The following is a 14,089-nucleotide window of genomic DNA, read 5'->3' as shown; positions in this document are numbered from 1 at the left end:
ATAACATATCAATTCTAGAGTATTACTTCACATTAATGACTTCACTAGGGTCAGCCCTAGCTTGCGGCGGCAGGCTGCAGGGGCGGCGGCGGCGGATTGCCTGCTGTGAGTCGGCCGAGCAGCAACCTGACAAGCATTTCACTCACTGGGTCTGTAGCTCCACTCCATCACTGTCATTAGTCTGTGACCCCTGACCTCTGCCCCCAGCATCTGAGTTCCTGTATGCAGTGCAAATGATGGAAGGGGAGTTGGCAGAAGTCACAGCCCAATGACAGCAGCAGTGGTTGCCATACCTGAGCTACAGAAATGTTTGTTGTGTTGCTGCCTGGTTGGAGGTCCACTGCAGGGCACTAATACTACAGGAGTCACTCCGGGGGTCATTATTACTACAGGAACTACTCTGGGGGTCATTATCACAGTCACTATTAGCAATATGGTCACTATTACTACTGGTGTCATTTATGGGGTCATGATTACTACTGGGGCCATTTATGGTGTTACGGTTAATGTTGGTGCCATTAATGGGATCACTATTACTACTGGGGCCATTTATGGGGTTACGGTTAATGTTCGTGCCATTAATGGGGTCACTATTACTACTGGGGCCATTAATGGGGTCATGATTACAACTGCGGTCATTAAGGGGTAATTACTATTGGGGCCACTACTGGAGTAGCTATTGCTACTCGGGCCTCTATTAATCCTGGGTCCACTGTGGGGGTCACTTACTATTGTGGCCACGACTGGAGCCACTATTATCCTGTCACTTCACACAAGTCTCAATGGTTTAACTATGTTGGGTATCTTCTGTATTCGCACTTACCATGACTGTAAAATTAGTGGGTTTTTTTTTCCTGGGGTTGCATTTTTTTCATGCAGGTCAAAATACAAACTGAAGGAGGCCAAACTGATGTCACTAAAGTCACAAATCACGGGAAACAAAGCGCTTATTAAAGTTAAGGTCTGCATGAAAAAACCACTTCTGCCTTGCGAGTGCATTCCGTTTTCTGATGCACCTATGGATTTCATTGGGGATTCAGGTCTGAGATACTTGAGTACAGTCTGCTCTCCGCCAGCAGAACGTTGGGTGTTCTTCCAATTGTTTACTCTTCGGCACTAATTATTACGCTATAGAACCCCTAATGTTATTTCCGGGAATCAGCGATCCTTTCCTTTCTCTAGGAGTCGTTATAAGGCACGAGCTGTATATGAGGGAGCTACACCACACTATGGAAAGGCGAGTTTTCCATGCAAGTGGATGGCTTAACCCCCAACCAGTGGTGGAATCGGAGAATGAAAACGCATTGATGCCACCAGTAAATCACGCGGTAATTACGAACCTGGAACCAAATACAGAATATGAGTTCTGCATTGTGACCACTAACATGGCTGGTAGCGTCACTTCAGAATGGGTGATGGCTAAAACAGCAGAATCAGGTGAGAATATCCATCCTATCTATCTATCTATCTATCTATCTATCTATCTATCTCCTATCTATCTATATATCTATCTCATATCTATCGATCGATCTATCCCATATCTATCTATCTATCTCTCTCTCTCTCCTATCTATCTATCTATCTATCTACATATCTATCTCCTATCTATCTATCCATCTATCTATCTATCTCATATCTATCTACCTATCTATCTATCTCCTATCTCCTATCTATCCATCTATCTATCTATCTCATATCTATCTATATCTCATATCTATCTATGTATCTATCTCCTATCTATCTATCTATCTCATATCTATCTATCTATCTATCTATCTATCTATCTATCTATCTATCTATCTATCTATCTATCTCCTATCTACCTATCTATTTATTCCATGTCTATCTATCTCATATCTATCTATCTATCTATCTCATATCTATCTATCTATCTATCTCATATCTATCTATCTATCTATCTCATATCTATCTATCTATCTATCTCATATCTATCTATCTATCTATCTCATATCTATCTATCTATCTATCTCATATCTATCTATCTATTTATTCCATGTCTATCTATCTCATATCTATCTATCTATCTATCTCCTATCTATCTATCTCCTATCTATCTATCTATCTATCTATCTATCTATCTATCTATCTATCTATCTCCTATCTATCTATCTATCCATCCATCCATCTCATATCTATCTATCTATCTATCTCATATCTATCTGAGTATATATAAATGATATTACTAGGAGTCTAGACTGGGTACAGTTGTATATGACCTGTGAGAATTAAAAGGTCTTTACAGGTTTTTAAGGTCTAAGTGGAGAATTTTAAATTTGCTTTATTGGAAATTCATTTCATTGAGATGTCTGTAAAGCCTCATTCCTCCAGTGGAGGCGCTGCAGGCGAATGGAAGCTTTGTCTAATCCCCCACACATTAGAACTGTTCTTTAGGGATCTAAACCGTAGGACAGCCTGTGATTAGTTTACTGTTGGGGACCCCTCTAACCAAAGGGATTGTCCGAAGCATTAGCCTCCTTCACACTTTCCTACTCCGGTACATAACCCCCCCAGAATACTAACACTTTGCACTAACTATCCATTCTCAGAGCCGCTGTTCATGCCATCTCCCTCTGTGGTTCCGCTTTCATCAAGCTCTGTGAGTGTGACTTGGGAGAAGCCGGGCAACAATGTAGCAAGAGGAGACGTTACTGGCTACACTGTCAACATGGTGTCCGCGGATGAGGAGGAAACAACAGATACAAGTAAAGCGGCTTCTGAGGTACAATCACCGAGATGTAGCAAACATTAACCTCTTGAAGCTGTTGGGAGTACAAGTACGCCTCCAGTGTCAGAGTTTGTTTATAAGGGGGGGGTCAACAGCCGATCCTGCTCGATACACGGTGGGTACCGGCTCTTTCTGACAGTGACACTGGTAACAGCACTGATGCTACTCATGGCAGTTATTTCTGACATTCAAATGCCCAATCACAGTTTTGGGGTCGCGAACGGCGTCTCCCCGCGATGATACTGCAAGGCTCCATTCAATGGCCATATCAGCCTGGGGCCGTCTGAAAGCCCACAGAGCTGCCATAGATTTCTGCCTATTAGGACAGGGCTGTGACTTGTCGTAATGCCTTTAACAATACTATATACTGCAATACTGGAGTATTGCAGTATATGGTATAAGTGATCAAATGATTGCAAGTTCAAGGCCCCTATGGGGACTAGAAAAAAAAACACAAAAAAGGTGAATTAAAATGTTTATTATGTCGAGGGTTAATTTGTTCAAACAGACTGGTCAGTTATGTTGTCGGTTCCAAATTGACCTAAGCAGGAGGAGCGCTCCTTCGAGAGACCATGCACAGACCTATACACACAGTATATGGTTTGAAACAAGTGACTCTATTTTATTGTCTGTATCTCTTGGCTTTTATAGCCAGCCCCTTCTCGCAGGACGGGACGTGTGGCTAAACAGGGAAAAACCTCGTGATTTCCATACATCTTACAATAAACTTATGACATAATCATTCAATAAACTTTAGACGTGTGATATATGACTCAGACAAACACATCTTTAAGAAATTGCTGATAATTCTACTATAGTTATGAACATCTGCTCTTGTGACTTAATCCTTGTGATAAATGACATTAAGAAATAGCTGATTTCACATGTAAGAGCTAGCAACTTCTTTGCGGTTAGGCTATGTCTTTGCTAAATTCCAAGACATCTGGCCTTAGCTTCCTGATTCCACTTAGATCAGACGTACTTCCTCAAAGCAGTCATGACTTCTGTTACACATACAATATATTGCTAAAATATTCTTTTTGCTAAAATAGATTGATAAGCATATATACGGTACTTTGATAAGCGACATTTATTAATTTCTTTACAGCCCCTATTGGCCCTTATCATTCCCCCATTTTGGACATCAGGAAGTCACACACAGGAATGACAATTATGGGGAATTTTGAGGCTGAGTTGATCCAGAGGAAGGCGAAAACCCTTTTAGGAAAAAGCCAATTATCCTTGTATAAAAGGGAAAAATTCCTTCCTGACCCCAAATATGGCGATCGGAACAAGTCCCAAGATCACAGCCGACATCTGACTTTTTAAAATGTATTATTGTTTTCATGAATCTAAACAAATCTCTTATCATTTATGTGAAACATAAAGTGTATGTTTGACCGCATCACAATGGAACAATATTCATATACATTAAGAAAGGTATTTTCCTGAATAACATTGCTCTCTTCCACATCACTATCGTTATGCACTATTGAATATATATCGCGAAGTGTCTTTATTGGAGTGGGGATAGACAGTAAGCAAGTCCGTAAAATATCTTCCCCACTCCGCAGGTTGGGCATGCACATGTGGGAAATATTCAGTACGTCTTTTGCAAAGTATTCCCACATGTTGGGGTGTCCTTCCGCCCAAACAGTCCATCTTCTTCTTACATCGACAGTTGATGAAGAATTGTCCCGAAAAGAGAGTAGTCCAAGAAAACAAAGGGTAAATAATACACCTATCCAGACTATCAATGCTGGTGTCCAGGTTGCCATCCTCCTCCCCCACCCTGGGTTGGGCTTACTCTCCACCCCCCTCGTGGTGCTGAGGCGTTGGAACTTTCTTGCAGTGTGAGGCATGGATCCAAGTGGGTTTGCCTTCTAGCTTGATCGAGGTGGGAGTGGTTAACAGCACTTGGTATGGTCCGTCAAAGCGAGGTTCCAAAGTCTTTCTGACGTGTCTCTTTACCACCACCCAATCTCCGGGATTCAGAGAGTGGGATCCTTCCAAACTATCAGGGTCTGGAATAGAAGAGAAGACTAGGTCGTGTGTTATTTTTAGCTTTTGGCATAAGTCCTGCACAAAGGAAGTAACTTTATCATGACCCAGGGATAGAGCTTGGGGGTGATACAGTCCTAACCTGGGCACGGAGCCAAAGAGAATCTCATAAGGAGACAGTCCTGTTTTCCTATTTGGTGTGGTCCGTACTGAGTAGAGGGCCAGAGGTAGGCACTCGGGCCAAGGTTTTCCTGTTTCAACCATGGCTTTCTGTATCTTAAGTTTGAGGGTGCCATTGAGTCTTTCTACTTTTCCGGAGCTCTGCGGATGATAGGGGGTGTGAAAGGCCTGCTCTACTCCTAAGGCGGACATGACTTCCTTCATTACCTCACCAGTGAAGTGAGTACCACGGTCGCTCTCAATGGTCTCTGGTACCCCAAATCTGCACACTAACTCTGACACAAGTTTTTTTGCAGTGGCCTGGGCAGTGGCCTTCGTGACCGGGTAGGCCTCAGCCCACCCAGAAAAGAGGTCAATGCATACCAGGACATACTCATACCTTCCTGACCTGGGCAGCTGGATGTAATCTATCTGTAGTCTCTGGAAGGGGTACAAAGGTCGCGGAGTGCACTTCCGAGGGGTCTTTACTACTTGACCGGGGTTGTGTAGTGCACAGATTTCACAAGCCTTGACGTATGCCTTTGCCATCCTGTCAAATCCCGGAGTGTACCACATTTTCTCCACCAGGGCTACCATGGCATTACGAGAAGCGTGCACCTTTCCATGAGCCAAAAGGGCCATACTAGGATAGGCAGCCGCAGGCAAACACATACGGGAACCCATCATCCAACCTTCATTTCCTTTTACTGCCCCTGCACTTGCCCAGCGCTCCTGCTCTTGCCCTGAGGGGAGTAGGTCCACCTCCTTCTGTGGTGGGACAGAGAGGGTCTGGTCCTTGGCAGGGGGATCAGGATCCTCCTCCGCTGGGCAGGACCTGGTCTGAACTCTGCACACGGGTGCCCTCCAGTCCAGCAGGGCTGCAGCCTTTGCTGCTCCGTCTGCCTTCTCGTTGCCTCTGCTTTCCAAGGAGTCCCCTCGGGTGTGTGCCTTTACCTTTATTATGGCTACCTGCTTCGGGAGCATGATAGCTGACATTAAACTACTTACTGCCTCACCATTCTTTATCGGTCTGCCTTGAGCTGTTAGGAAGCTCCGCGCGCGCCAAATCGGCCCATAGTCATGCGCAACGCCAAACGCGTACCTGGAGTCCGTGTAGATATTAGCAGTGACTCCCCGGGCTAACTTGCAGGCCTCGGTCAGAGCGCACAGCTCCGCTTCCTGTGCTGACATAAGTGGGGGCATGGCGCGGCCTATCAGTACTTCATTCATTGATACTACAGCAAACCCTGTCACAAATCTGCCCATCTCATTCTGGTATCGTGATCCATCCACAAACATTTCAAGGTGGGGGTTCAGGAGAGGCTTATCTGTGACATGAGCAAATCCAGCTGTCTCCTGCTCCATCAGAGCAGCACAGTCATGCTGGTGCTCGGTGTCAAAAGCTTCCTCTTCGCCTAGGGAATTGACAAAAAGTTGATCCCCTGTGCTTACTCCCCCATTTGAATCAGTGTCACCTAATGGCAGTAAGGTGGCCGGATTCAAAGTTGTGCAACGTTGAAATGAGACATTGGATGAAGAGTGTACTGCAAGTTCCATTTTGACCTGTCTAGCAAGAGAAAGATGTCTACGGCTCACCTGTGTCAGAATTCCATGTACGTCATGGGGCGTGAGGACCACAAGAGGGTAGTCTAGGACCACCTCAGAAGCTTTCTCAAGTAGTGCTTGTACAGCCAGAACTGCTCTTACACAGGAGGGTGAACCCCTGGCTACTGCATCAAGATGTGCACTGTAGTATGCTACAGGGCGCTTTTTGTCACCATGCTCTTGTGTGAGGACGGCAGTAGCATGTCCCGCCATCTCAGTCACGAACATCTGGAAGGGTTTATCATAGTCTGGCAGACCCAGTGCTGGAGCACTGGTAATCTGTATTTTCAGCTGATGGAAAGCTGACTCGGCTTCCGGAGACAAAGCAAATGGCTTGGAACTCAGGCAGTCGTACAGAGGCTGCATGGTCATGGAGGCAGAGCGAATCCACGGCCGACAATATGAAACTAACCCCAGAAATGTCCGCAACTGAGCATGGGAGGTAGGGAGTGGCCTGTCCTCCACCACCTTGGTACGTTCTGGCGTGAGGTGTTTTGTACCAGGACCTAGGCAGTGACCAAGAAACACAACATGAGATTTGCAAAACTGTAATTTGTCTTTACTGGCTTTACACCCACTGTCTGCAAGAAAACAAAGGAGGCTGAGTGAGGCCGCAAGGTTTTAAAGCATTCAAGGCACATAACTCTGTAATAGTGGAGGCTATTGCGTCTTCCTGTGCCATGGCTAGGGGATATTGGCGGATCATGGGGGCTTTTCCCCATCTTTGAGATATACCATGACTGGGGGTACGTGGAGATGGCCCAAATCTGTCTTCCCTTTTGCCCAAAGGGTCTCTGGCACTGCTGAGAGAACCTGTGTATCTTCTGGGGTCAACACATATACAGTACAAGAAGGAGGCGGAGTGACCAAGTCTGCTGCCATGAGACAGAATACTTGGTGGTCGGCCGCAGAGGTACTGACATGAGCCTCACCGGAAGGATGGAGCTGAATACAGCACCCCAGGGGTCCCATCACATCGGTTCCCATGATGCAATCCCCAGCGGGTGACACCAGGAAGCGAGTGAGGACTCGTGACCCTTGAAAAGAGACTTCTATGGGCTCGGTCTCACGCATGGGTGTTGGTTCCCCGGACACTCCAACGGCTATGGCTATGGAGTCTGAGAGGGGAATACTAAGGTCATTGACTTGTGAGGTACTGACACATGATTTAGTAGCCCCTGTGTCAATTAAAAAGGGCACCTCCTTCCCCTGGATTTTTAGAGGCTGAAAAATTTGTGGCCCACGTGCGTCAGTAACTATAAGGGACACGGGGGAAGGAGTGCCAGACCTTCATTGGTAATTGGTATACCCGTTGTTTCCCTGTGGGCGGGATGATGTGGTAGTGGCCGTACTTCCCTGTTGCCCCCTTTCGTCTGACATGTTCTGTCTAGGGCGTTTAGGGGCTCTACAATTACGGGCCAAGTGTCCAGTCTTCCCGCAGTTATAACACTTACGGGTCTCCCGCCTGGGGTCGTTAAGTCGGACTGTGTCCCCCTCCATGGTGTAATGTTTAATCATAACACACTTTGCGTGGTCTTCTGTGTCCATGACAAATCCTACAGCTTTCTTATATAGATCACGCGGTTTGGCCTGTCGCCAATCGGGGGTACATGCTTTAACGCGTTCAGACAGGCGCTTATCTATTCCTTGCATAAAGGCTTCACAAAAAGCAGCATTACGTATTGCTTTTGGACAATCATATAAACCCAGATCTCTGCCTACTTCCTCTAAACGGCCAAAGTAACATTCAATAGACTCGCCCTTGTTCTGTCTACACTGGGTTAGGGCTGTACGTCTCTCTTGGGCTTTATCCTTAAACCAGGCTTTAACCTTGTCAACATATTGAGTACCACTAGGTAATGTCTGGGGGTCATCTGGGCGATCTTCAAGACCACAAAATTGAGCAATACTATTGTAAAGGCCCAGAGGACATTTTACATTCATAAGACATTCCATATCTGTCCAAGTGGCAGAGTAGTTTTTCTGTATGACTTCCAACTTTCTATGGAAAGCTGCTGGCTCTGTCTGGGGATCGGGCAGTTGCTGACACAGTGCCATCTGGTCTGTGGCGCTCCAGGGTCGCCATGTAGTGACTGTAGACCCGGGAGTTGGTCTATGTGCGTCCGTAGGTCTGTCATTAGAAGACGATGGTCTGTCATTAGAAGACGATGGTCTGTCAGTGTCCTCTTGTCTGACCGTGCCCAATGGTGGACTTGGTCTGTTTGTTTCTCTATAATGGGTAGTGGAGGTTGTAACTGGGAATAAGGGAACCGGTTGTCTACACTGATCCCTGGGACGTGGAGTCCCACATACTGTACAGAGTTCTTTAAAACAGGCATTCTGTTGACCACAACGTGGACAATCCCAAGCCGGACCTCTATTTACTTCAGGGCCCGGGGATCCTGATTGAGGGCTGTATGGAGGTGTATCCATCTGGGCAGTAGCCTGTGGATACGTAGGAGGCAAGGGTGGCAAATTGGGATACAGAGAATTAAAGGGATTATTAGGAGACATTGGTGGAACGGCCGGGACGACAGGAGAGACTAATGGAACCGTAGGGGTTTCCATGGGAACGTCTATTGGTGGCCGGGGCATAGGACAATAAACTAAAATGCCCTCGCCTCGGGACTCGGAGTCCCAGTGTTCGTCTTCTGCTGTTTTAGAGCAGTCCAGGATAGCCTTCATGCCTTTTTCCAAACCCTTTTTTCTTATTTCCTTTCTATGCTTATCCTCATATTGTGACCAAAATTCATAATTGAATGTTCCCGCCTTCTTAAGGCCTATACGTTTGTAAACTTTATAGGCTTGTCTGCAAATGTCCTCCCCTTCTCTATCTTTAATTATCTCAATAGGAGTCTGATATATCTTAGATTGTTCAGACCCCATCTTGACCACTTCCAACTATTCTTCACTAAGTATACAGGACGTATATTTCACACAGTAAACTAAGATAATCACTGAGACTATCTGGGAACACACAGTTCCCTGTCCCGGAATAGATTTACAGAACTAAAACGTGGTCAACTTCAAACACTAGGATTCAGGGGAGACCAGACTTCGCCTCTTAGGGAACTTTTAGTAATATTATAACAGATCCAGAGTAAGAATATGACTGCCAGAAATGAGACTATAACAATAACAATTATTTCAATCTCCAATACAGACAACATGACTCTTTAAGTCCCAATGAGTGAGTTCTTCCGTCTAGGACAGTTAAATGAACTTATTCACTCTAAAATATGGACGGGGCAGAAAATATAGGAAACAGGCAACAACATACCTCTAGTCCGTTAGAGACACACAGATCAAAAGAATCCAGACTGTATAATAGTAAGATAAGCTCTTACCTGTTACACCGGTGTTTGCAGTCTGGGGTCTCCGAATCCAGTATCCACGTCAACGGGCCAGGAGTTTGTTTCAGTCTACTGGTTGCGATGTCCCGTAAAGGTAAGCCCCGCCCCCTAGTTGGACGCCAAGAACTGTCGAGGGTTAATTTGTTCAAACAGACTGGTCAGTTATGTTGTCGGTTCCAAATTGACCTAAGCAGGAGGAGCGCTCCTTCGAGAGACCATGCACAGACCTATACACACAGTATATGGTTTGAAACAAGTGACTCTATTTTATTGTCTGTATCTCTTGGCTTTTATAGCCAGCCCCTTCTCGCAGGACGGGACGTGTGGCTAAACAGGGAAAAACCTCGTGATTTCCATACATCTTACAATAAACTTATGACATAATCATTCAATAAACTTTAGACGTGTGATATATGACTCAGACAAACACATCTTTAAGAAATTGCTGATAATTCTACTATAGTTATGAACATCTGCTCTTGTGACTTAATCCTTGTGATAAATGACATTAAGAAATAGCTGATTTCACATGTAAGAGCTAGCAACTTCTTTGCGGTTAGGCTATGTCTTTGCTAAATTCCAAGACATCTGGCCTTAGCTTCCTGATTCCATTTAGATCAGACGTACTTCCTCAAAGCAGTCATGACTTCTGTTACACATACAATATATTGCTAAAATATTCTTTTTGCTAAAATAGATTGATAAGCATATATACGGTACTTTGATAAGCGACATTTATTAATTTCTTTACAGCCCCTATTGGCCCTTATCAATTATTAAGAAAGTAGAACTAAAAAAAACCTTCCCCCTGTATTTATAATAAAAAAATCAAAGCAAAAAAACCCAAAAGCTAACGCATATTTGTTACTGCTGTGTCAAATCTATCAAAATAACAAATAATCTATCCTGCACAGTGAATGTCAGCAGAAAAAAGAAATACAATGCCAGAAATGTGCTTTTTGGGTCTTCAAGAAACAATTTAATAAAACCTGATCATAAAGTCGTATGTACTCCAAAAAGGTAAAAAAGTGTTACATTGTACTGCATTCTGACAGGTAGCCTATGAAGGTGTACCACAGGCATGCCTTTAGGTATTTATTCATAGCAGCCATGTGGGCCTTCAGAAGGCCCCTTGCTGCCATGGCAACTGAACGGCCAGCCGCAATCTGATCTTGGGGACCCATTTGGGGCACCAGAACTAGGATTGGGGTATTTAGTTAACATCAGCATTTAGAGGGTTAACAGACAACATCAGCGTTGGCGCTGATCATGTCAGCTGTGGGTAGGTGTATGCCATCCCAGCCAGCTGGCAACCGCCCTGTGTGTAGCGCAGTCGCCTCACGACCCCCACCGTATGAACCCCGCACACCTAGCATGTAACTGTACAGACTGTGGTGTGAAGGGGTTAAATTGATACTTAACCCCACAGAAGCTGTGGGAAAAGTTAAGTTCTAGTTTCCTGCAAGGGTTAATTTAATGTGTTGTGTTAATGTTCGCTGCATCTGTATAATGTGTTCCATACGTGGCATCCAGTAATCCGTAACAGCGATCTGCTCCCCCCCTCAGGTGCTTTATGTAGCGGAGAGTCATGAAGTGCATTACAACGTGGCGGGACTGGAGGCCTACCGCGACTACTTCTTCACCGTCACCCTCTGCAATAAGATTGGTTGTGTCACAAGTAACCCGGCAAAAGGGAAGACGTTCGCTTCAGGTAAGAAGCTTTCACAAGCTGCCCATCCCCCGCATATGCATGAGAGGCAAACCGCCGGGTGGGTGGGGGCGGATATTGGGGTTATTGGCTGTGCCCCACCACGTGCCGAGAAACTCAAATTATACAACAGTATAAGTAAAGTACATTGACTCCACCAGTAGAGAGCGCAGCTCTGGGGTATAATACAGGATAACTAATGTATGTACACAGTGACTCCACCAGCAGAGAGCGCAGCTCTGGGGTATAATACAGGATAACTAATGTATGTACATAGTGACTCCACCAGCAGAATAGTGAGTGCAGCTCTGGGGTATAATACAGGATGTAACTCAGGATCAGTACAGGATAAGTAATGTATGTACACAGTGACCCCACCAGCAGAATAGTGAGTGCAGCTCTGGGGTATAATACAGGATGTAACTCAGGATCAGTACAGATAAGTAATGTATGTACACAGTGACTCCACCAGCAGAGAGCGCAGCTCTGGGGTATAATACAGGATAACTAATGTATGTACACAGCGACTCCAGCAGAAGAATAGTGAGTGCAGCTCTGGGGTATAATACAGGATATAACTCAGGATCAGTACAGGATAAGTAATGTATGTACACAGTGACTCCACCAGCAGAATAGTGAGTGCAGCTCTGGAGTATAATACAGGATGTAACTCAGGAGCAGTACAGGATAAGTAATGTATATACACAGTGACTCCACCAGCAGAATAGTGAGTGCAGCTCTGGGGTATAATACAGGATGTAACTCTGGATCAGTACAGGATAAGTAATGTATGTACACAGTGACTCCACCAGCAGAATAGTGAATGCAGCTCTGGAGGATAATAAACGATGTAATTTGGGATCAGTAGAGGAGAAGTAATATAATGTATTGACAAGATGGCTAGATTAAAGGGCTATGCGGTTGTTTGCCTCCTGTATTGCACCTCAGCACTATTCATTTGAGTGACTCTGAGCTGCAGTACCAAACACTGCCTATGGATAAGATGGCGCTGTTTTTTTTTTTTAAAAAAAAAACACTTTTAACTTCTACTACCCCTTTAAATATATCTCTCCCGTTTAGACTGTGCAGCTACATTGTGATGCCATAAGAGCGGGTTTCTTCTGCGTCTGCCATCTTCTCGCTCCCCTTTTCCTGGCAATTAAGAGCACAGATGCTAATCTGAGGAGGATGCTTCTCCAGAAGCCTTTACATCTGGCTGGCTGGCAGATTCGTGCGGCAGCTGTATTGGTTGACTCGCCGTTGCCTCTGGGTCTTGTGGGGTAACGATGCTGATGGGCTGTCTTGTCTGTCCTACAGACTACAATGTGATGTAGATTTGGATTCCCAACTTGATGCTAAGTAAATTGTGCATTTTTGTCAGATTAGGCGCAGGATGTCATGTTGATAGTTTTTGCTGCCTGCATCCAGTATGTTGGTGAATGTTAGATCCCATTAGGTTACTCGCAGCTGTCTGGCTTTAATCTCAGTGAGGATCTGAGGCTTTCCAAATATTACACTTAGCATATTGCACTTATAAAATATCGTCAGCTGCGCTCGCTGCGAGACGCACAACGTGTCCTACGGAACGTCTAATAAGCTGAAAACTCTGAATGAAGCGCTTATTACTAATTCATTAAAAATGGCGCAGAGAGCAGGGACATGCGGTGACCCGGCAGCCAAGGGCTGTACTTCATTAGTACTTGTTCTTTACCAGACTGTAATAATAGGATTAATTACATTGATATCAGTAGCTGATCGGTGGCTTCACATCGTCATCACTAATCATTATAATCTATAGACATTCTAGCCGCCCGTACACCTTCAGAAGCTGTCAGACAACGGTCAATTTGGGGCTCCATAGGACAACTTGTAATGGTGCCCCATTTCCCAAAGACGGCCCTTATCAGCATGTTCAGAATGTGAAAAGCTTATGAGTGATGTCATAATAGTGGGAAAAGGAATGCAGTGATGTCACAGCAGAGAGATAATACACAGTGATGTAACAGTACAGAGATAATACACACAGTGATGTCACAGTACAGAGATAATACACACAGTGATGTCACAGTACAGGGGATAATACACACAATCATGTCACAGTACAGGGGATAATACACACAATGATGTCACAGTACAGGGATAATACACACAGTGATGTCACAGTACAGGGGATAATACACACAATGATGTCACAGTACAGGGGATAATACACACAATGATGACACAGTACAGGGGATAATACACACAATGATGACACAGTACAGGGGATAATACACACAATGATGACACAGTACAGGGGATACTACACACAGTGATGTCACAGTACAGAGATAATACACACAGTGATGTCACAGTACAGCGGATAATACACACAATAATGTCACAGTACAGGGGATAATACACACAATGATGTCACAGTACAGGGGATAATACACACAATGATGACACAGTACAGAGATAATACACACAATGATGACACAGTACAGGGATAATACACACAGTGATGTCACAGTACAG

At 44.8% G+C, this 14,089-nt stretch overlaps 1 protein-coding gene across 1 annotated transcript in view; it reads left to right on the top strand.

The window, feature by feature from the left end:
* The window catches only part of USH2A (usherin), a 903,954-nt gene that overhangs the window by 204,065 nt on the left and 685,800 nt on the right, over positions 1-14,089 (top strand). Inside the window, exons 18-20 of the mRNA XM_066594449.1 lie at positions 1,183-1,437; positions 2,568-2,740; positions 11,431-11,575. Coding sequence (XP_066450546.1) covers positions 1,183-1,437; positions 2,568-2,740; positions 11,431-11,575 — 573 coding nt within the window. The remainder of the gene's footprint in view (positions 1-1,182; positions 1,438-2,567; positions 2,741-11,430; positions 11,576-14,089) is intronic.

Source organism: Eleutherodactylus coqui, chromosome 3, assembly GCF_035609145.1.
Source record: "Eleutherodactylus coqui strain aEleCoq1 chromosome 3, aEleCoq1.hap1, whole genome shotgun sequence".
In the NCBI taxonomy this organism is placed as follows: Eukaryota; Metazoa; Chordata; class Amphibia; order Anura; family Eleutherodactylidae; genus Eleutherodactylus; species Eleutherodactylus coqui.
Note: the sequence above shows the minus strand (reverse complement) of the source record. Positions and strands in the feature narration are given on the sequence as shown.